Below are 21,581 nucleotides of genomic sequence, written 5' to 3'. Positions count from 1 at the left end.
TATTTTGGCGGCACCCAGGAGAGCTATACTATATAATATTATAGACAGGTGGTTTTATTGTTATGGCTGATTGGTGTATATGTTTGAGGTCTGATTTCATGATTGGTGTATGTGAAATCTATTGAAGCAAAACCTCTGAATTGATTCTGTCTGGGCATCGTTCATCATCTATTTACATCAGTGAACTCCATAACCTTTTCTGTTGTAACAAGAACAACCAATCATAGCAAGACTTGACCTCTGTAGACATAAAACATAGCCACATGCATCCCACACAAAAACAAACACACACATGTGAAATCTACATTCCACAAACATGCCCACACTAAATGATGGCTGTTGATTTTTATTGCGATTACAATTATGATTACTTTTTCTTCCTACTTTGTCTTATTTCTTGATGGTTGTTTTCTTAGTGCTGGTTTTCATGTTGGCTTTCGTGTATTCTCCCTCTTTAAAGTATGTAATAACACTAACATCATCAAAATGGTCCCCAGAAGTTGAGTGAACTTTTCCAATAAAGGAAACCCATTAAGAAAGTTCTTATGCCAGATAAGGGGGACAAAGTTCTGGAACTTTTAGTCTGCTTTATGCTTTCTGTAATAATCAAAGCAGGAACGTTGCATTAGCCACAAAGGTAGGCTAAAATGTCGTACTGTGCTAGACTTACCACGGCGCCATCACTAAATGCTTCAGCAAATTGGATCAGAAGCGTGTTCTGTAAACAAGCGTAATGCACGATGGATATGTTCTATACAGCATTTGCTGACTATAATACTGACCACAACGTTGTACACTCTAAAGAACGCTTGTAGTTTCGAATAACCCGATGGCACCGTCTGATTTGATTGCATTATTGATGTTTTTAGTACTTTGTAGCCTCTCCGACGCCTTGTGACATACATTTAAAATTCTGCATCTTCTAATGTCTTTTAAGCCGGTTCTATTCAGGCTCTGGGTTAATCCTCAGAAAAATTTCTTCCAGGTCAAGCTAAATCAGAATTAAGTGGCTGTTTTGCTGGTTGCTGCTTTGTTCTCTTGTTGCTTTCAGTGCTCCCTAGCAGTAAACCTCTGTCTGGGTACCTTCATAAACCCTGATCCACCATGGCAGAGAGCCTGGCAGACAACACAACACACTGTCTATAGGTCTGATTTCATTTGGCTCCAGTGTTGGATGGCATGCTGCAGGCCCTTGCACCCCTGCATTGATATTTATAGGGCTTTTGTTTTGGTCAGCGGTGCTGGAATGTGAAACTCTACCATGGTCAGTGTTTGAATTCCACACATGAATGCCCTGCCAACGAGAAAGGGCCATTAACTGGCGGTTGCTCCTGGATGTGTGGAAGGGCTGTATCTTAACACGCCATAACAGCCATCATATAAAGATGACAATAGCCTAGAGTCAGTGACTTCACTTACCCTGACCTAGACTAAGGACTTTATGAAAGGCTGCATGTACGACAGACGACAATATCACTGTGTGTTCGGCACTGTATTATCATCACTCCATTGAGGGCATGCTGCAACCGTGTTCAATTACAATTCAATCACATTAAATCCTTCAATGGGCGAGTTTTCATTTGTCTCTCACTCTATGGTGAGGCAGATGGGAAAACCGATCCTCAGAGCCTCCACTGTATGTGTATGTCGTTTGAATAAAGGTTGGCTTGGTGAAGGTTTCTGTTTATTGTTAGAGGAGGAAGCCTGTGGCCTATGTGGGCAGGTGAGTGCATCGGGAGATGGTGTGACATCTCCGCTCCTCTCAGAGGATCTTGAAAGGACCGTTACAATGCCCAGAACGCAGTGTCATGATCCCAGAGTAGTAAAGAATGAAGAAATGGATTGCTTATTCAGACACACAGATATTACACAGAGACATAGACGTTGTTTATAGCCTGTTCTCATGCGTCACTGTCTGAGACTGCCTGAAATCAGTTTACAATATACATTAGAAGCAACAGTCATTACTTGTTACCTGACATACATGTAAGGCACTGATGCATTGGTATTTATTTAATATGTCTGGGTTATTCTGATGATCTTACACTGTGGTGACAATGCATAATTTCCTGCTTCCATTTGGTTGGTGTGGATTCAAGCTTATTCTCACCTCCTCCACTGTTCCGAGGCACTGCCACGCCACATTTCCCTCTGCTTTAATGCGAAACCAAGACACAGCAGCCTCATGTCAGGAAGGATGCACATCATTTCCACAGCTGCCCAGACTCCTCATTTTATCTTTCCTCCTCTTTCTGCCCTCCTTCCAAACCCACACCGTCCTTCCTCAGCTTCTGCAGCTTTGTTAGGAGCTTAACACTACAGATGGTGGAAAATTTGCATTAAATTAATTTATTCTCTCGTATACATCACTCTACAGTTATGAGCAGCACATCCTGTTCATGCATTTTGCTATGAAGTGTTGAACACATATGCACACATCAAAAGTTCTTGTAATTAGGCTTGTGTACCAAAAATTCCTCACCTTCCACCTCAAGCTATATTGTCTAGCCGTGTTAACATGGTGTCAGCTTTTTATTGCGCCAGAGAGTCCAGGGGCAAAAATGTCACCCACAGGGTCTCACAAACAAGGGAGGGCAACGAGGTGTATTAGGTTTCATCAGACACTCACGTCAGCACTACCACACTGACACACAACAGCCTGAATAGCTTTCGTCTCCTGTGAGTTGTTCAAGGGGGAAGACCTTGGCAATGGTGCCAAATCGATGCTTGAGCAGGTCCCAAAGGTGCACAAGAACATGGGCTAACCCCCAACTCAAATAAATATCAGGTATGTGTGTTGTCCCTACACTCTAGGTGAAACATCAATCCTGCAAACACTCCTGAAATAAAGGTAACACTGTGCTTATAAAGGTAAGTAGCAAACGTACAGTATATACCATGCTGCCATACAGTGCTTGAAACAATGGTGGCTTTAGTAGAATCCATGTTGGCTTTTTCCAAGTTTTAATGTACCACTTACTCATTGCATTTGCTAAATAAGTTAATCTGCTACATCTTTTGTGTACATCAGGTTTGATAAAGCTGTATGGTCTGACTGTTGTGCGCTCTATGAGTTTGAAGTGTATTAAATTGCTTTGTATAATGATATGGAAATGTATCTGCACTTGACCCAGAATGTTATCAGATCCTCACCTGAAATACGAGACTAGGTAAAATGGCATCTGACTTGCCATGTAAAACTGTATATTGACATTAATTATTATCCTTTTCATTGATTTCCAAGTGCTTTTTGCCAAACATGACAAACACAATATCCCAACGTTATCCCATGTCTAATGTAGATGTTATGAAGGATACACTAATAGTAGTGTCCCTTCAATAACATGGTTCTCATTGACTGTTTTGTCAATGATGTGATACCTGATTGTGTTCACCTGTTCTATGTCTCACCCTTGATTCATTTGCCTGTTTATACAGTGTAGTACCATTGCAAGGTCTCTTGTTTTCTAGCCTCAGTTCCATGTGAAGCATTTCCTAGTTTTTGACCTACAGCCTTTTTATCCGTTTTATGATTAGGCTTCATCCTGGTTCATTGCTGTTTCTTGAACTCACCTAAATAAAGCAAATGCACCATGCATCCTGCCTTAACTAACCAGGCCTTAAACCCCTAAACAGGATTTCTTCAATAGGGTTTAGGTCATGACATCTAGTACATTTATCTTGCAATCTACAATATAACTTTAACAACATCTCAGTTATCTTATTTTTTTAAGGTCACTCACACATATACTTAATCACACATTTCAATTTATAGCCATATACTGATTTATATGTCAAAAGAATCAGAGCAGCACAGAACTGTGGTCTACAGGATACGCAGTTGATAGTCTGTGAGTTTAAATGATGCCCACTCTAGGACTAAAGTGTACTTTGTGCTTTTTAGTAACACTGCTTGTTAAGGATGCAGCAATATTCAACTCTGTGAATAAAATAATAAGAGTAAAGCCACAGCTTGTCAGACATCAATGGTGTTTTCGGCTCTCAGCACAAGTGTCTTGTAAGAACCATCATTTAGAAGTGTTACAGAAGCAATCAGTAGACTGATTGGTTCACTTGGCTTTCAGAGTGACGACATCAGCCTATCCGAGGGCAGCACAATTGACCTCCGAAAGCCTGGAGAGGAGGAAGATGAATACTCTGAGATGGCAGAGGAGGACATGGACCCGGAAAATTGTCTCCCTGATGGTAAGTACATTATGTAATGCCAGAAAGACAGTGTTTATTGTGATAAAATCATGCAGATCATCAAGCATATTTCATATTTCACAGTAATCACAGGGTGAATATTTATCATTACATCCCTGCTATCTCGCTATCTTGCTGAGTTGCCAGCGATGGTGCACTTAGGTTTAGCACAAGGACACATCGTTGGCTTCACCTTCAAAGGCTATTTAATATAAGACGTCAAACAATTAACTGACTTTTAAAAGGTCTATGGGGCATTAAATGGTGTATCCTGTGTCAGCAAAGATCTAAAAATGTCTGTCAGGATTGAAACAAGCTCGGGTAATGCGATGACTGATACTGCATATTCAATTTCATACCCATCGATTGACCAATCAGGTCAGGTTTACTGAAATATTACCAATCATCTATCAGTATATGCCTTTAATCAGCTTCAGTATAAGGCCTGGGCTTATTTTTGTAAAATATATGTAAGATAGAGGGAGGGAGGGAGGGAGGGAGGGAAGGAAGGAAGGAAAGAAAGAAAGAAAGAAAGAAAGAAAGAAAAAAGAAAGAAAGAAAGAAAATCATATTACTCTAAAATAATGCTTATATGAAAGAAAGAAAGAAAGAAAGAAAGAAAGAAAGAAAGAAAGAAAGAAAGAAAGAAAAAAATCATATTACTCTAAAATAATGCTTATATGATTATGGAATTTTATTACATAAAGTTAACATACTTTCAGAGATATTTTCATTCACTGGCATTAAGCCAAAATCATGACATTTCCATTAACATGGTAATGAAACTCCAGGATAGAAAACTTGGTGACACGATCCAATCATAGACATCGGAGAGCTCGTTTAGGATGAAATGGACAATTTTGCTTGGTGTGTGTTAAGCTGTGATGAAGCAGACGGTCAGAACGATTCAGTAGTTTCAAGTGTCTTGAAGGAAACACATGGTAACACCCTTCCCAGCTGGTAGCTCTCATGTGATAGGAAAGAGACTGGAAATTGACAAATGACTAAATCAGGAGAAAATAATGGTGGCCACAGAGTAACTGTACAGAATGTGGGTTAACCCAAAGAAATTCAGAACAAGTTGTTATAACAGCCTAAAATATAATAATAATAAAAAATCACATTGCCGTACGATAAGCCAGTGTAGATTCGTTTGTTAAGTATTTTGCATTTTGAACAATCTAAAGTCTACAGTATATTCTGAACCTTTATTATGTGATGTGTACACGGAGTTCTTCAAGATAAGTAGAGAGAAAATTGACCAATATCTGAGTACCTTGAGTGTCGTAAAAAGCTCTCCGTAAAATTACTGCTGCTCCGTGTTCTTAGCATGTTCGCTGCCAAATCAGATCAGGCTGAGTAACTCTCAGTACTTGCCATAGTCATTGAACTGTGTGATTTTTTACTTTGATAGCTGTTAATTGCTTGACAAATGATGACGCAGGGGTGCTAAAATGTCTAAGGCTTCCTACAGAGAGCTGGAGCATCGGTACAAATTGAATTGAAAAGACCCTGCTACCATAATTCTGTTATTAAGTTTACAGGCAATAAGTTAATTTGGAGAAGCTCAAATGCCGGTAATGGAGACACTTCGACGCCCAGGGGAGGCTCAAATGTGATTTTATGCTAGCGACCTATTGTTATAGATGGAAGGCTTTTAAAGAGTCATTGATGCTGCTTGGGTTCATGTCACATAACAGCCATGTATCACTGACCGACTCGATAAGTGTGCGATTAGTGAAGACATGTACTTTTATCTGACACTAAATGCCTCATCAAGGCAGCTTAGAATTACTGTTTTTTTTTTAGTAATGCTTATGATAATAGGACCTGTTCATTTTTGTTAACACATGCTCTATTATTTAATCATCCACAGGAAGCTCTTTAGTTTGTATTCTATGTATAACACTATGTATAACTGTTGTTTTCTTCTGTTTTCCCTTGCTAGTGTGCCTCCGTCATTTCCAGTGCTGTGATATCGACACTACTGTGGGTCTGGGCAAGGTGTGGTGGCAGCTCAGGAAGACCAGCTATCAGATAGTGGAGCACAGCTGGTTCGAATCATTCATCATCTTCATGATCCTGCTGAGCAGCGGCGCTCTGGTGAGCAAAGCCGACAGCAAAAAGCTCACAAGTTACATTTAACCTAACCTAAAATATTAAACCGTGTTAAATACAATTCACAATGCGTGTAAAGTGGAACTTAATGGTAATGTTTAATCAGGAAAATCTGTTTACTTATGTTGTCTGTGAGACAGAAAATATGCCTCCAATAATCTCCCTTGCAATTACACCAACATTTTTACAAAATCGACAGAAGTAATAGATTTGCTTCAGTATTTTTCCCATACGTTACGGAAATTGTTCAGTGCAGGACCAGTAAACGACTGAACATTCAGTATTTTACCGCCAGTAGTGGCCCTTTTATGAGTTCTCCACAAAGGAGTCAATAAATGTCAGAGCAAGAACAGTATACAGCTTGTGTGTAAAGTCCCGAAACCTCCCAGGCACTGCACAGCTACTGTTTGTCAGGTCTTCTGGAAAAAGAAGCAGTTATGAAAAAGTTAGCCTTGCACTTTATCTGAGTCAATTAAAGCCACAACTTTCATGACTTCATGAGTTTCCAGAAGGTTCTCTGTCAGTTAGCTAGAGGAGCCACACCGCCTGCTTGGTGGTCAGTATCCTGGATCAGGCATCTAAATGAGAGAGAAATGACAGGGCAACAAAAGCACAGCTCTCAGCTGATGCTAATCAGTTTTAACATGTGCCACAGGCCGCTAGAGATGCTGAGCGCTAATCTCTTTCAAAATTATCCGATTTTACACCAAGGAAGTTGGCTGATCTGTGAGAAGATTCCAGGGTAATTTGACAATGTGCGGCAAAGTTTTCCACTGTAAAGCAAAGATCATGTTGAAAGCCCTGCCATGAACTGAGTGATCTATACAACACACATTTTCTTTAACCACCAACAGCTGCCTTTCTTTAAAAGTGCCACACGAAGGAGTCAAGAAATGTCAGAGCAAAAAAAAGCTCACCACTACTGTGTAATGTTGCAAAACCTTTAACTTTCGTACTGTGCAGAACCTTCTTAACTGCACAGGAGTGCCTTTTGTTAGTGAGTGACTCACAAAGAGAGGCTAATGCCACTGGCCTGTCTGAGGGCCTGGATGCCAGGTGAACTAGACTGCCTGGTATTTTGGTGGCATTTACCAACACCTCCTCAGCAAACAGCTGCTCTTTCATACAGAGTTGAACGATCACGCATGAAAAGCGAAGTAAGCGGAAAAAAAGGGGGGGTGGGGGGGTGGAAAAAGCTAACTTTGCTGAAACCAGTGGGTAGGCAAATTGCAACAGATGCTTAGTGCTGACTTTCTTAATGACTCACTGTATTGTGCTCTAATTTGAATACGGGGCATGTTATGGTGCAGGGTGCTTTGAATGTCTTGCAGTGGTAAGTCAAGACATCCGAACCTGACCTGTTATAATACCTGCATTGCCAGAATATATTAAAGATGATAGCAGCTCCAGGTATCTTGGTAACTTTTGGACATAGATATGAATGTATGATTTCACAGTATACCAAAGTGCTGCCGAACTGTTCGTTCCGATTGGTCAGAAGGTGTTGATTTCTTTTCAGTAACAGCAGCTTTGACTAATTCACATCACAGGTTCATATTAAAGTACTCCTTCTAATATGAGGGCGAGTGAAAAGATTTTTTTTTTTTAGTTGTTTATTGCAAATAGATGATGAAAGGTTTAAGGTAGAAGGGAATATCTAGAACAATGGACCTGTAGATCAATACAACAGTTCATACCTTTGCAAGGACACATTTCAAGTACCACTTCTCATGTTTATGCCACACTTTTAAGGTTTTCACTTGACTTACCCTTGTATATTAAAAGCTCTATAGTAACAGATCATTCACAGAAACTCTATGACATAATACTAATAAAAAATCAATTTAAAAAATAATAAAGAAGAAAGATAGAGAGTCATTGATGTGATAAAGATTCCTGTCTTCATTTAGCGTTTATGGAAGGAGTCTGTAACTGTAAATGGCAAAAAGGTTAAATGGCAGAACGCTTCATTCATTAATATATCAACAAATGAAATACATCAATTTCAGGGTGTACCTCCTCTTCACAGTGCTGATGATTTTATTACCAGCCCAATATTCCTTGACTGTAATATAAAGTTGTTCTAAGAGTTAGACCTGAGTTAAATATTCCCTGCTTTAGAAAGAGTCTAGAGGTGGAGAGTTTTCTCTAATTCTCACCCAGCACAGTGATGTGGAAGGCTGTGGAGACTTAGCGACACGCTAGCCAGTGTTTTCCTTGTCACTTCTCTGTCTGTGCTCATTAATGTCAAAGGCGCTAGACAGCCCAGCAGTTCTAGCAAGAACGTGGGGTCATTGAACGTCAGCAGTGCATATTTAGCTTACAGATGCTGTCACATAAACTGCTAGTATGTTGGATTAACTTTATCTTACTTAACTTTATCTTACTTATCTGTGCCATCACACACACACACACACACACACACTGAAACACTTTATAACTTTATACTAACTTTATCTCTCTCCTTTCTTTTCCGGGGACAGGCATTTGAAGACATTTATATTGAACAGAGAAAAGTGGCCAAGATTGTGCTCGAGTTTGCAGACAAGATCTTCACCTACATCTTCATCCTGGAAATGGTACTGAAATGGCTCGCATATGGCTTTAAGAAGTACTTCACAAACTACTGGTGCTGGCTTGACTTTCTAATCGTCGATGTAAGTGATTTTTTTTATTTCATTCTTTATTTTCTTGACGTGTGTGGATTATAATATTGTCTTAAACATTTGGCTGTATTTTCTTTATGGTTAATTTCCACTTTGCTAATGGCTAATCAGATAAAATCAGAGTGAAACAGGAAGCCACTTTAGTAGTTTCCAAACAGTCTAGTAAAATAGAAATGGGAACATTCTTTTTGTTATATTTTCTTCTTTTGAATTTCTTTGGAACATTAACCGATACGTAATTGGTTTTGTTTAAATTTAGAATTATAAAATTTGATATAAAAAAAAAAAATGTTTAGAAATTATACTGATGTTTTTCAATTATAAAAACATTTTATTTGTCATTTACATTTCCTTCGATTTTTATTTTCATAGAATAAATATACCTTAATTAAAGCTTTGATTTTCCTCATCTTGTCAGCATGAGAGGAAACTGATTAACCACACAGACATTTCTTCATAACCTTCTTTTTATTATATAATTTACAGTTACTGATTTATCCCTGTGCAAACGATATGTGTGATAAAAACATAAAGTTATGTCATTTTTAGCAGAATATTTTAAATACACATTTAAAGAATCTTCATGTAGCTCCATAATACCAATGCTATATTTCGTATCTGGCAGTGCAGAGGGGGGAAAACGGGACTGTATATTACACGACATTGTACCGTGTAGGCTGTAAAAGCTATAAAAGAGCCCATTAGAGCACATACACTGTTTACACACACATAAAAAAATCATAATAAGCAGACGCTCTTGTATAGCAATATTAACCCCTTAACATTCTTTTAATATCTTTACAAATATTATGCACGAGACCAAATGTTTCTCCAGTGCTTGTTTTAACTCTCCAAGGAGAAAAGATAACCCAAGCCTCTACTCCCTCAATCCCAAAACTGACTGCCTGTACTGTTCATAAATTATTATGAATGTAATCTAAGTATTTCGATTTTAGCAATCGTTCTCAATGGGCTTAAACATTCCCTTATCTTAATAAAATATCTTGGCACAAGGCAACAAACGGGGCACTCTGCCATTTCTTTTAAGGACTTGATTTAATCTTGGAAGATGAAAATAAGGTCCGTAAGTATTAGATTAGGAAAGCGCATCATACTACAGTGATCACTGTGCTAGTCCATTTTCTATGTAGCTGTCTAATGAAATGTCATGTAAAATTATGCAACTATATCTTATATCTTAACTTGTAATCATGGCATTAACTGAACAAACTACACTTCAATTTATACAGATTTCAGTGATTGGCCTGTTGGCGAGTGCCCTCAATTATGAACAAATTGGCACCTTGCGTGTTCTAAGGACGCTTCGGGCATTGAGGCCGCTACGGGCCGTATCTCGCTTTGCTGGCATGAGGGTAAGGATTTTATCTGGCCGGTCCGTGCCACAGCCGGACCACTTAAGCACACAGTGATGCTTTTAGTAGATTAGCGATTGTTAGGTCACTCAATAAACATTTTCATCCTCCGCAGGTTCTTTGAAGCCTTCTGCCAAACACACACACATAAACACACACACTCTTTCTCTCCCTCCGTGTCTGTTCAACTTTTTCCAGGACTGATCATACATGGAACCCGTGTAACAGCCAACAGAGCTGTTCAAACTATTTACCCACTTCTCTTCTTTTACCCAGGCACCATGATTCAGAGGCAGGAAGGACTTTCCTTTTACTTCCACAGGAAGTGCATGGACCCTATGCCTGGCAGGATTTGTCAGCTTGCTAATACTGCGTTTCTATCTTTTCTGTCTCCTCCATTCTCTGTGCCCCTTTTAGGTGTCTTTAATAAGCCTCGTAGCCAACACACTAGGCTACTCTGACTTGGCTGCCATCAAATCACTTAGGACCCTCAGGGCTCTCAGGCCACTAAGAGCTCTATCCAGATTTGAAGGCATGAGGGTAAGAGCCTCTCTCTCTCTCTCTCTCTCTCTCTCTTTATTTCCATCTGCCACTTTGCTGTCCTTTGTCGTCTGATGCTATTTCCCCACTTCCAATGCATTTTTTAGTTCAGTACATTTTTCTAAAGAAAAAAATTCAAAGCATAAAAATGTACACTGTAAATACAAAAGACTCAATACATACACACAAACAGCAGAACCCAGGTACGAGCTAATTTAAGGTATTAAACTAAACCTGCAGATTTGAACAGCCAAGATTTAACACTTAATTAACGCTAAATAAGGCTTTTATACAGAGGAATGTGTATCATACTCAGATATTATTAATGCTATATAAAGACTACTAAATGCTAATAATCTTTTTGAAATATAAAAGAACTCATTTGGGCCATACATTAGCACAATCAGTACTAAAGCTAATATTAATGAATGTGTCCACGCCGTCTGTCGTTTCCACTCTGCTTTTAAGTTTTAATAATGCCTGATCTATTCAATCCACAGTCTGACTGATTTGTCACTGCGTACTTGATATATTAACCGGACTTCACCAGATGGAAGTGAAACATCTTGCCAGTATTACATTTCAGAATTACTGCACTAAGGCTTCATCAGTATATTTCTGTGCTCAATGTAAATGTCTTGTATGCAAATGTACACCGCTCAGCTCTTTCAGTTCAGCTGATGTTTAATGTTTTTAAACAGTTTTATAATCCATTAATATGCTGTAAAATGCATTTTTCTTTTTTTCTGACAGTATTCTAAAGGAGTTACCCTGCTACCATTATGGAAGCCTGGACTTATATAATAAATAAATAGATTAAATAGGATAAATTGTATTGATTGTTGTAAATTGTATTAATTGTTGTAAAATCAGTATTAAAGAAATTTCTAAAATCAAATCTTTCTTTTCCTTCAACAGGCATATGATCAAAAATAGTTTTTTTTTAGTTTTGGATGGTGTAATGAATTATTTAATTAAATAATTAAAATAAATGAATGAATAAATAAATTAATTTATTTATTTATCGACAATAATATTCAATAATGTGCAACATATAAAACACAACGGAGATTGCTGTTAAAGGAAAATAATCAACGAAGGGGTGGTGTTGACTGTTTAACATTAACGACACATCCTGAATTGTTTTAGTCCACTTATACTGCAGCGGCTTGTCAGTGATTACATTTTTAAAATGTATTAAAGAACACCACATCATACTTGAGTTACATTTAATGTGGTGAAACGTCCATATAGAAAAGTTCCCGTTATCACTTAATCACCTGATGTTAGGCCTATATAGCAGCTTTAGACAATTGTTCCTTAAACTAAAATTGCCTTTAAGACAAAGCAATGCAGCATGTCATGTTAAAGAGAAACTTGAATGCAAAGTCATCTGTCCTGAAGACTCTCCTGTGGCAGAGAACGTAAAGTTACAGCTTTACATCTGACACTGGAGACTCCTTCCAAGAACGATAAATAAAAATCTGAGAAAACACTTCCCTGACATAAATCATCCGCTATATATCTCCCTGTGAATTAGCAGAGATGCATGGAATTCCCTCTATGTCGCTGTAGGTCTGGCAAACACGATTAGACGTCACAGCGTGTTAACAGCAGCTGCCTGAGGCACATGGCCTTGTTTACATGGGGAGAGAACGTGCAGTCTCATTCGCTGAGGATCAGCTGTTTGGCAGATCTCTTTGTGACACTTCCTATTATCTGAAAAATGATTGCAGATACAAAAAGGGGAAAAAAATAAATTAACAACTGGGAATGAAGGCCAGGATGCTTTCTAACATGCATTACATGAATAGGTGTCAGTGTTAGTGTGTGTGTGTACAGTATGTTCTTGTCTGTCTCCTGATGTGATTCTGTTGTAATGCATATCTACCCAACTGCCAGTATTACTCTACTGCTGCTAAAGATGGTCCTATAGATCCATTTGCAACAGTCTCACACACACACACACACGACTCAGATATTACACTGTACTGAGCTATGGATGCTTATGACCATCACCATGGTGTTTTTTCATCCTTCTATGTATCTTTTGAGATGTGGTCAGTGAATAACTAGACACATTTGTTAATTAAACGAATCATCACTGCTAAGAATGCTTAGAGAACTTAGTGTTTATGTAAATTTTCACTTCAAATTTACAGCTACAACAGAATAGACACTGTCCATTCCCTGTCAAAAATCTAATTGTTGATTGTGTCCATGGGCACCAGGTGGTGGTGAACGCTTTGATTGGGGCCATCCCCTCCATCATGAACGTCCTGCTGGTGTGTCTCATCTTCTGGCTCATCTTCAGTATCATGGGTGTAAACCTGTTCGCTGGAAAATTTGGCCGCTGCATCAACCGCTCAGGCTTCATCTACAATGCCTCACACATTAACAACAAGACCGAGTGCCTGGCTATGAACGATACCCAGTACTACTGGACGAAAGTAAAAGTCAACTTTGATAACGTGGGTGCTGGCTACCTTGCACTGCTTCAAGTGGTGAGTGATCTTTTCCCTCTTAGAAACATTTCCACGCCAAATTCATGAGCACACACACACACACACACACACACACACACACACAGAGTGCTCAGTGTGAAACTTTCTTTTCTTTCTGTCTTGCACTTTGTCGCTGCCCACCTCTGCTTGTCCATGAGTACGAATCAATCAACAAGTCAGCGGAACTTTATTTTTAGCTATCACTGGGGCCATTATACAGAATTTTGTTCTCAGCAAGAGTGCATGCACTTCGTTCTTCATTTTAACTTAGTTGGTGCGGTAGCCTAGCAACAAGTCACTTAGCTCCTTTCCATCACCTTCTTCTGACTTGACTCAATACAAACCTTCCATTTGCATCTAGAAATAGTCAGTCTTAGCCCATTCACAAAAGCCCTATAATTACTGATAACCAAGGCAAAAAAAAGGCTACTTGGTCTAAAAAAAAGGGCTCCCCTTATATTCCACCTATTCCTGCTTTTAAATAAAAAGAAAAGAAAATACATGCATCAGATGGCAGTTCATATTTGGTCATCATTTCATACCACACTGGCTGAGGGAGCTTTTTCTTTTCTCTTTACACCTGATTTGTAGAGGCGTGAACATTCAATTGTCCATTACTGACTGAAAAGTGGGGGCAGATATAGATGTTAGTTGCACACAGTGGAAAGGAAGAGTGATGCTAAAGGAATGTCCTGTAGAAATCTATGTATTAACCTGAAACAAACATGAACTAGTCATGTGCATTAGTAAATGTTTATAATACGCTAATGCATGTGAAGTGTTGGAACATCTTCAGCCTGTTTTTTTCCCCTGTTAAGGCTACTTTTAAAGGCTGGATGGACATCATGTATGCAGCAGTGGATTCACGAGCTGTAAGTGTGCAACAGACACCTGTATATCCGTAGTTACCATATAGAAGGAATATATCTGGAGACAAACTCATACAACAGAAATATCCTATTTTGACACTGTCCAATTTGACAGGTGGAGCAGCAGCCAATAAAGGAGATCAACTTGTACATGTACCTTTATTTTGTGATTTTCATCATTTTTGGATCATTCTTCACCCTAAACCTGTTCATCGGTGTGATCATCGACAACTTCAACCAACAGAAACGCAAGATAAGTATCACTGTGTATCATACAGTATAATGTAATGCAATTCTCACACTATACATCAATAATAACAGTAAAGTTCTTCTGCACTTAGGTGGACAGGACATCTTCATGACTGAAGAGCAGAAAAAATATTATAATGCCATGAAAAAACTGGGATCAAAAAAACCTCAGAAACCTATTCCCAGGCCTTTGGTGAGTATATAGGAACAAGCCACATTTCCACAGATGTTTTCCAGAGATGTTCTGCAATTTGTATATGTGTATTTGTCTCTGACAAAAGTACAAAAAAAATTTAATGTTTTTAATGTTTAGGCTGACCAACTATGTTGTAAATATAAAGAAATTTTGAATTAGATGAAAATAAGAGTGAAAATCTTATAGTAGATTTTGAATATTCTGAAACATTTCACAATAAGCAGGTTAGTAGAATTAGAAACAAGTTAAAAGCATCGTCTAACATCTTTGCATGTAAAGATGGGTTGTGGCTTTGTGCAAACTTCGTGGCAACATTGTCAATCGTTTCCAGAAGAACATTTCTCAATGCAAGAATTTAGTTCTTTCACCATCTACAGTACATGAATCTGAAAAGATTCAGGGAATTTGGGAAAAACCTCACTCTGTATCGGTCAAAGCTGGAAGCCGCTGTAAATGTGCGTGACCTTTGGAGCCTTCAGACGGCATTGCAGGAGCAAACCATAATGCTACTGTGATAAATATAGCTACATGGGCTCAGGAGTATTTTGGAGATCCATTGTCACTTAACACAGTCCACCTCTGCATCAAGAAATGCAACCTGAAACTCTGTTACACAAGGAGAATGCTATATATCAAATGCTAAGCTGAAAGGCTAGAGTTCTCTGGACTGTCCGGTATACCTCAGACAGTTTCTGAAAAAAACTCACATCAAGTACTCTGTGCCAAAGATGAAAAGGAACAACCAGATTGTTCTCAGTGGTGCCAAGGTGCAGAAGCTAACATCTGTCAAGGCATGGGTGACTCGCATATGCCTGAAGGCACCCAAAGTCAAGGCATCTTTTCATGGGAAGTCCATGGTTATTTCAGCAAGACAGTTTTAGATCTCATTGTGCACATGCTATGTAGCTTTGTAGACACAGAGAGTGTGTGCTTGACTGGCCTCACAGCAGTCCAGATCTGTACACCATTGACAAATTATGATGAAGAGGAGAATCAGATAAGGGCTGTTGTGCAGACTATTGAGCAGCTGATGTCTGGTATCAAGCAAGAATGGGCAAAAGTTCCACTTGCAAAACTGCAGCAATTAGTATCCTCATTTCCCAAACAATTAAAAATTAAAATATAAGTCAAATGAAAGGTGATGTGACATGCCTTGGTCCCAGATTTCTTTGGAGTGTGTTAAAAATCATTTTGTGTGTACTTTTGTCAGTTAAATAAAGGTTTTTTTGTTTTGTTTTGTTTTTAAATTACAGATTCTTGTTTTATCACATTTCAGAAAATATCCCAACTTTTCTGGAAATGGGAAATTTATGTTATTCCTATCAATTGTCCTCAAAAATATAATATATGAATATAAGTTTGTATTTGAATGTGACAAGGGAGATTGTGCCTCAGTTCATGTGACTGTACTGAAATAGAGTATAAGGCCAAAGGTAAGTGGACGCCTGATCACTGAACATCCAATTGCCATTAAAAAGGAGTTGGCTCCCCCTTTATTGCTATAACAGCCTTCACTCCTCTGAGACAGTTTTCCACTAAATATTCAACTGTCTGTGAGATTTCTGTGCATTCATCCACAAGAGTTAGAAGAAGGAGGCCTGGAACAGAATTAGCATTCCACTTCATCCCAAAGGTGTTCAGTGGGGTTGAGGTCAGGGCTCTGTGCAGGCCAAATTAATTCTTCTACTTCAACCTTGGCAATCCATGTCTTTATGGACCTCGCAATGTCATGCTGGAACATGTTTGGGCAATCTGGTGCCAATGAAGGGAAATCACAGTGGTACAACATACAAAGACATTGAAGACAATTCTGTTCTTCCAACTTTGTACTAACAGTTTGGAGAAGAACCACATATAAGTTTTGTGTTCAGGTGTCCACATATATGATGTATACAAATGAAAGTCTAACAATGATGCAAACTGTTCTCCCATTCAGAATGCATTCCAAGGATTCTTCTTTGACTTGGTGGCAAAACAAGCTTTCGACATCATTATAATGTTGCTCATCCTCCTGAACATGTTGGCCATGATGGTGGAGACAGATGAACAGTCCCCTTACATGGAGTCCATCCTGTATAATATCAACCTGGCCTTCATCATCATCTTCACCGCCGAGTGCATCATTAAGATTATTGCCCTCCGCTGCTATTTCTTCACCGTCAACTGGAACATCTTTGACTTTGTGGTAGTCATTCTCTCCATTGTGGGTAAGACAAGGCAGGACTCTGACTGAGAGTTAGTGTAAATGTATGTGGGGATGTGTTAGCTCAGTGGTTAAGGTGTTGGACTACTGATACAAAGGTTGTGAGTGCAAATGCTAAGACCACCAAGCTGCCACTGCTGGGTCCCTGAGCAAGGCCCTTAACCGTCAGATAAATGTAAGTTGCTGTAGATAAGAGTGTCTACTAAAGTGTAAATAAATTCTGAAAGTATAAAATTCACCAATGCTAGTTACTACCATGGTATCGATTTCCTCATAGCATTTATATTAGTTGGGGAGGTACTCAAGCTTGGAAAGATGGAAAATAAATAAATAATTAAAAAGGTAGTAATCTTGCATTCAGTATATAGTATATAGCTCAACACTTTGTGATTTAGCTAAATTGGACATAACAAACAGTAACATCCTCCTTAACAACAAAATACACCTACAAAATCAAGGAATCCCTCAGTAGGGAGAAATGCTCTTCATCAGCCACATAGAAAAGATTAACTGTAAAGCCAACATAACCTTGGCTTGACTTAATCAAGGTCTACCGCCAGTGCAGCTGTGCAGCACTATATCTACCAAGAAAGAGACAGACCATGCTTAAGAGGCAAGCCTGGCCAGTTTTGAGAGTAGATGTCCCTGATGAAAGAAAATGACACCAACAAAGGGTTAGCAAGGAGACAGAGTGACCACCCCTGAAAAAAAGGGGACCCTGAGTTAAGGTGAAGGAAATTGCAGCAGTCAAGTCTGTCAGTTCAGGCGATTGCAAAGTGATTGAGGTTTGAGGTAGCTGACAGTTGTTAGTCTGCGAGCGCAAAGAAAAATGTATGGTCATGTCCATTTTTCAAGAAGGCTAAATTGCAGATTAAGCCAAAAATATACATGGTTTAAGGAATGGAACTGTTAACAGAACTTGGTTAGGGTTTTTGGCTGAAGGTGCAACAATAGGAGATGGATTTTGGTTTTAGTCTTTTTTGGGGAGTTATGGCCTACAGGGACACTTGTAGAAAGAAGTCAGAGAGAAGTGTATCTACATATAAAGCTGTGTCTCATCCTCATTAACAAATGTTTGTATTTCACCAATTTGCTGATTTTGTTTTCCGTTCCTTTTCATAGGTATTGTTCTCGCAGATATAATTGAGAAATACTTCGTTTCGCCGACTCTTTTCCGAGTGATCCGACTGGCCCGAATAGGACGTATACTTCGTCTCATTCGAGGAGCCAAAGGAATCAGAACGTTACTATTTGCCTTAATGATGTCCTTACCTGCATTGTTCAATATAGGTCTCCTGCTCTTCTTAGTCATGTTCATCTATGCCATTTTTGGAATGGCAAACTTTGCCTATGTGAAGAAACAAGGTGGAATCGATGACATGTTCAACTTTGAGACATTTGGCAACAGCATGATTTGCCTTTTCCAGATAACGACTTCAGCTGGCTGGGACAGCCTGCTCAGTCCCATTTTGAATAACTCCCCTGAAGAGTGTGACCCCACTGTGCCAAACATAGGCACCACAGTCCGGGGCAACTGTGGGAACCCCACAGTAGGCATTACCTTCTTTGTTACTTACATTATCATATCTTTTCTCATTGTGGTGAACATGTACATTGCCATTATCCTTGAGAACTTCAGTGTGGCCACAGAGGAGAGCACTGAGCCACTAAGCGAGGATGACTTTGAGATGTTCTACGAGGTTTGGGAGAAATTTGATCCCGAGGCCACACAGTTCATCGAGTATGCTAAGCTTTCGGATTTTGCCGATTCGCTGTCCGAGCCGCTGCGTATCGCCAAGCCTAATAAAATTAAGCTGATTTCTATGGACTTGCCCATGGTGAGCGGTGACAAGATTCACTGTCTGGACATCCTGTTTGCCTTTACCAAGCGTGTGCTAGGCGAATCAGATGAAATGGATGCTCTCAAGCAACAAATGGAAGAGAAGTTTATGATGGCAAATCCATCCAAAATCTCCTACGAGCCCATTACTACAACTTTACGACGTAAGCAAGAGGAGGTATCGTCCATCGTTATACAGAGGGCCTACAGAAGGCATTTACTCCGGAGACAGTTGAGGCAAGCCTCGTTCATATATCGACAGATCAATGTAGAAGGAGCTGCCAGCAGTGAGGATGACAGCCCACCAGAGAAGGAGGGACTCATAGCCTTCATGTTGAAGGAGAATTATGGACCTGAGACAGAGGCTCTGTCCTCGACCTCCTCACCCCCGTCTTATGACAGTGTGACAAGAGCCACTAGTGAGCTTTTCCAAGCTCTAATACCTGAGCCCAGGAACAGTGACCTGAGCAAACCTGACCCTGACAAAGACCGTGAAACATTTCTATAACATTAAGTATAAAGATGCTCTCTCACACACGTTAATCTTCTTGTTACTTTGTTTTTTGTTTACAGAATGTAACATAGCTCAAACAACACTCTCAACTCTTGATACATGGGACTGTGCATCAAGATTTCAAGGTTTTTGTAGGACAAGTTGATGTTTTTAATTCTCCTGTGTTTCACATTTTGTTTGAATATACAGGGGCAAAGTGTAGACAGCTCACAGTTAACTTTGCTTCAGTTTATATGCATGAGTGAGATTCTGCAGCAGTTACACTGCAGTTATATCACAGATGTACTACTCATATATTAGATTAACGAAATACAGTTTATCAACATTTACAAAGTATGCCTGACCATCTGAGTTTATTAAAAGGTCTTACTTAAATTGGTGTGATTTCCTTCTGACAATAGATTTCACACTATGTAGACAATGCAAGACATTAGAAATACAGTCTTGTTATTGTTACCAATTGCTCATATTACAAAAAAGAAAAGGAAAAAAGGAAAAATCCATACATTTTGGATACAACCAAGTATGAAAATGACTTCTGTCCAGTCCAGGTTGTGTCACTAGCGATGAGAGGGGGAGCAAAACAAGTGAGAATATTTGCCAGTACTATGTTTTTGTTTGTTAGGCTTTTTTGGGGGTTTTTTTTGTTTGTATTTTTTTGCTTTTTTCCCCTCCACATTCTGCACATATTTATATAAGCCAGTCTCTTACAAATAGCCTGGTCTGGTTACAGGATGCTATAATCAGGACTAGTAAAAGACAATCAAACATGACTCAGCAACGGTCTTTTATGTACCACATCCATCTTCATCCTCAGCTACCAAAAGACTGCACAGGCTTTCATTCGAAGTATCAAACCTACTGCACATGTAAACATTTTTTTTTTGTGTATTTATTTTAACTGTGAGTATTTATTTTGCATGTTGGAAAATGCATCACTTAGAGATGTAATGGCCATTTTTCTTTCTAAGGCTGAAAAGGAATTCTTATTTTGCACATACTGAGTTCAGCAATAATTTGCTACCTTTCGATAAAAATTTGAATATTGATTTTAGATGTATATTTGAATCCAAAACAAATGTGTCATTTATACTATATCAACCTTATGTAAGGGGAATCTCTTGCTGGCTCCATGACATATATATATACATATATATATATATATATATATACTTTACCACAGGACATTTGTTTTGTATGTCTCACATTAAGAGATTAATCCACTTGTTTTTCAAGTCAGGTTAGCAAGTTTGTTGAAGGGCTGTTTTTGTAGCAATAGACCCCAAGTGTGCCTGGTAGAACTTAAATCCTGTTTTATTCCTCTTCACCAGTGCAAAAGACTCACCCGTTGAAAAAGGCATGGTGAAGCTGTTTCAAGCCTGAGGATTACGTCAATAACCATGTTACATCTAATGTAATCCTATCATCTAGCTGAACTTCTTGTAGTCTTCAATCCATTCGAGATCATTTTGAGCACAAGACATCACTTTCATCAATTCCAAATGTATAATACAAGCAACCCTCATTAACAACAAAAGAGCATGGAAAACAAAAGTGGCACAGACTCCCACTGTTAATCGATTTATACATAGACATTATTTTAAAGAGAAAAATGTATTTAGATGTTCTATCATAACAGGAACATTATTAGAATAAAGACAGCTACAGCTCTGCATGTATAAGAGTTGCGAATTTGTTTAGAAGAAAACAAAAACTAAGAATAAGTTTTAAAAGAAATACAAAAGGGCTTTTTACCTAAAATGAGATCACTGCAGCCGAATGAGTGAAATGCGAGACATCTGGAACGTTTGCTGTTTGTCTTATAAGGATGACCGAACAATTGCTTCACCGACGTCAGGGTGCGGCATATTTGCTGGGAAAATGTATATTTTGTGAGCCTCGAAAACAAAATCTGTTGTAAAGGCAGAAGCAGCGGATTATCCTGTTTTCTTTCAGTAAGCTAAGGAGGTACATCTGGGGATTGCTTGCATTGTATAACTTTTTAAATAACATTATATTTACAAATGGTACCCATTACAGTGAATAAATCTTACACAAGAAACACTGTTTTCACTTCCTGGAATGAATAAGTGTATAACTTCTTTAGATTAAATAGCGTGTGGGATGAGGTTAATGTAGGTGCTGACGGGCTGTTCTCAGATCTCTACTGTACGACATGTTACACCAGAGCAGACAAGATAATCACGGTTCTTCACACACACACACACACAAATACAAAAGATAGTACCTGGAATTCTTGCGGGGGAAAAAAAAATCCCTTTGATTAAGATTTATTTATTTAT

The 21,581-nt window shown here is 38.8% G+C and overlaps 1 protein-coding gene across 4 annotated transcripts in view; it reads left to right on the top strand.

Annotated features, from left to right (window-relative positions):
* scn5lab (sodium channel, voltage gated, type V-like, alpha b) overlaps window positions 1–19,653 on the top strand; it is a 112,980-nt gene extending 93,327 nt beyond the window's left edge. For 3 of the 4 annotated variants that reach the window (XM_058392492.1, XM_058392502.1, XM_058392520.1), the window contains 10 exons: window positions 4,086–4,206; window positions 6,155–6,309; window positions 8,808–8,981; window positions 10,781–10,903; window positions 13,135–13,407; window positions 14,226–14,279; window positions 14,392–14,529; window positions 14,614–14,718; window positions 16,658–16,928; window positions 18,047–19,653. In XM_058392492.1, the coding sequence (XP_058248475.1) occupies window positions 4,086–4,206; window positions 6,155–6,309; window positions 8,808–8,981; window positions 10,781–10,903; window positions 13,135–13,407; window positions 14,226–14,279; window positions 14,392–14,529; window positions 14,614–14,718; window positions 16,658–16,928; window positions 18,047–19,272 (2,640 nt within the window). In that variant the 3' untranslated portion in view covers window positions 19,273–19,653. Of the gene's footprint in view, window positions 1–4,085; window positions 4,207–6,154; window positions 6,310–8,807; window positions 8,982–10,240; window positions 10,364–10,780; window positions 10,904–13,134; window positions 13,408–14,225; window positions 14,280–14,391; window positions 14,530–14,613; window positions 14,719–16,657; window positions 16,929–18,046 lie in introns of all 4 variants that reach the window. The other variant, XM_058392509.1, reaches the window with a different exon arrangement.
* Window positions 19,654–21,581: the final 1,928 nt, after the last annotated feature.

Source organism: Hemibagrus wyckioides, linkage group LG01 (genome assembly GCF_019097595.1).
Source record: "Hemibagrus wyckioides isolate EC202008001 linkage group LG01, SWU_Hwy_1.0, whole genome shotgun sequence".
Classification (NCBI taxonomy): Eukaryota; Metazoa; Chordata; class Actinopteri; order Siluriformes; family Bagridae; genus Hemibagrus; species Hemibagrus wyckioides.
The sequence above is the reverse complement of the archived record's forward strand: the minus strand, read 5'-3'. Positions and strand labels throughout refer to the sequence as shown.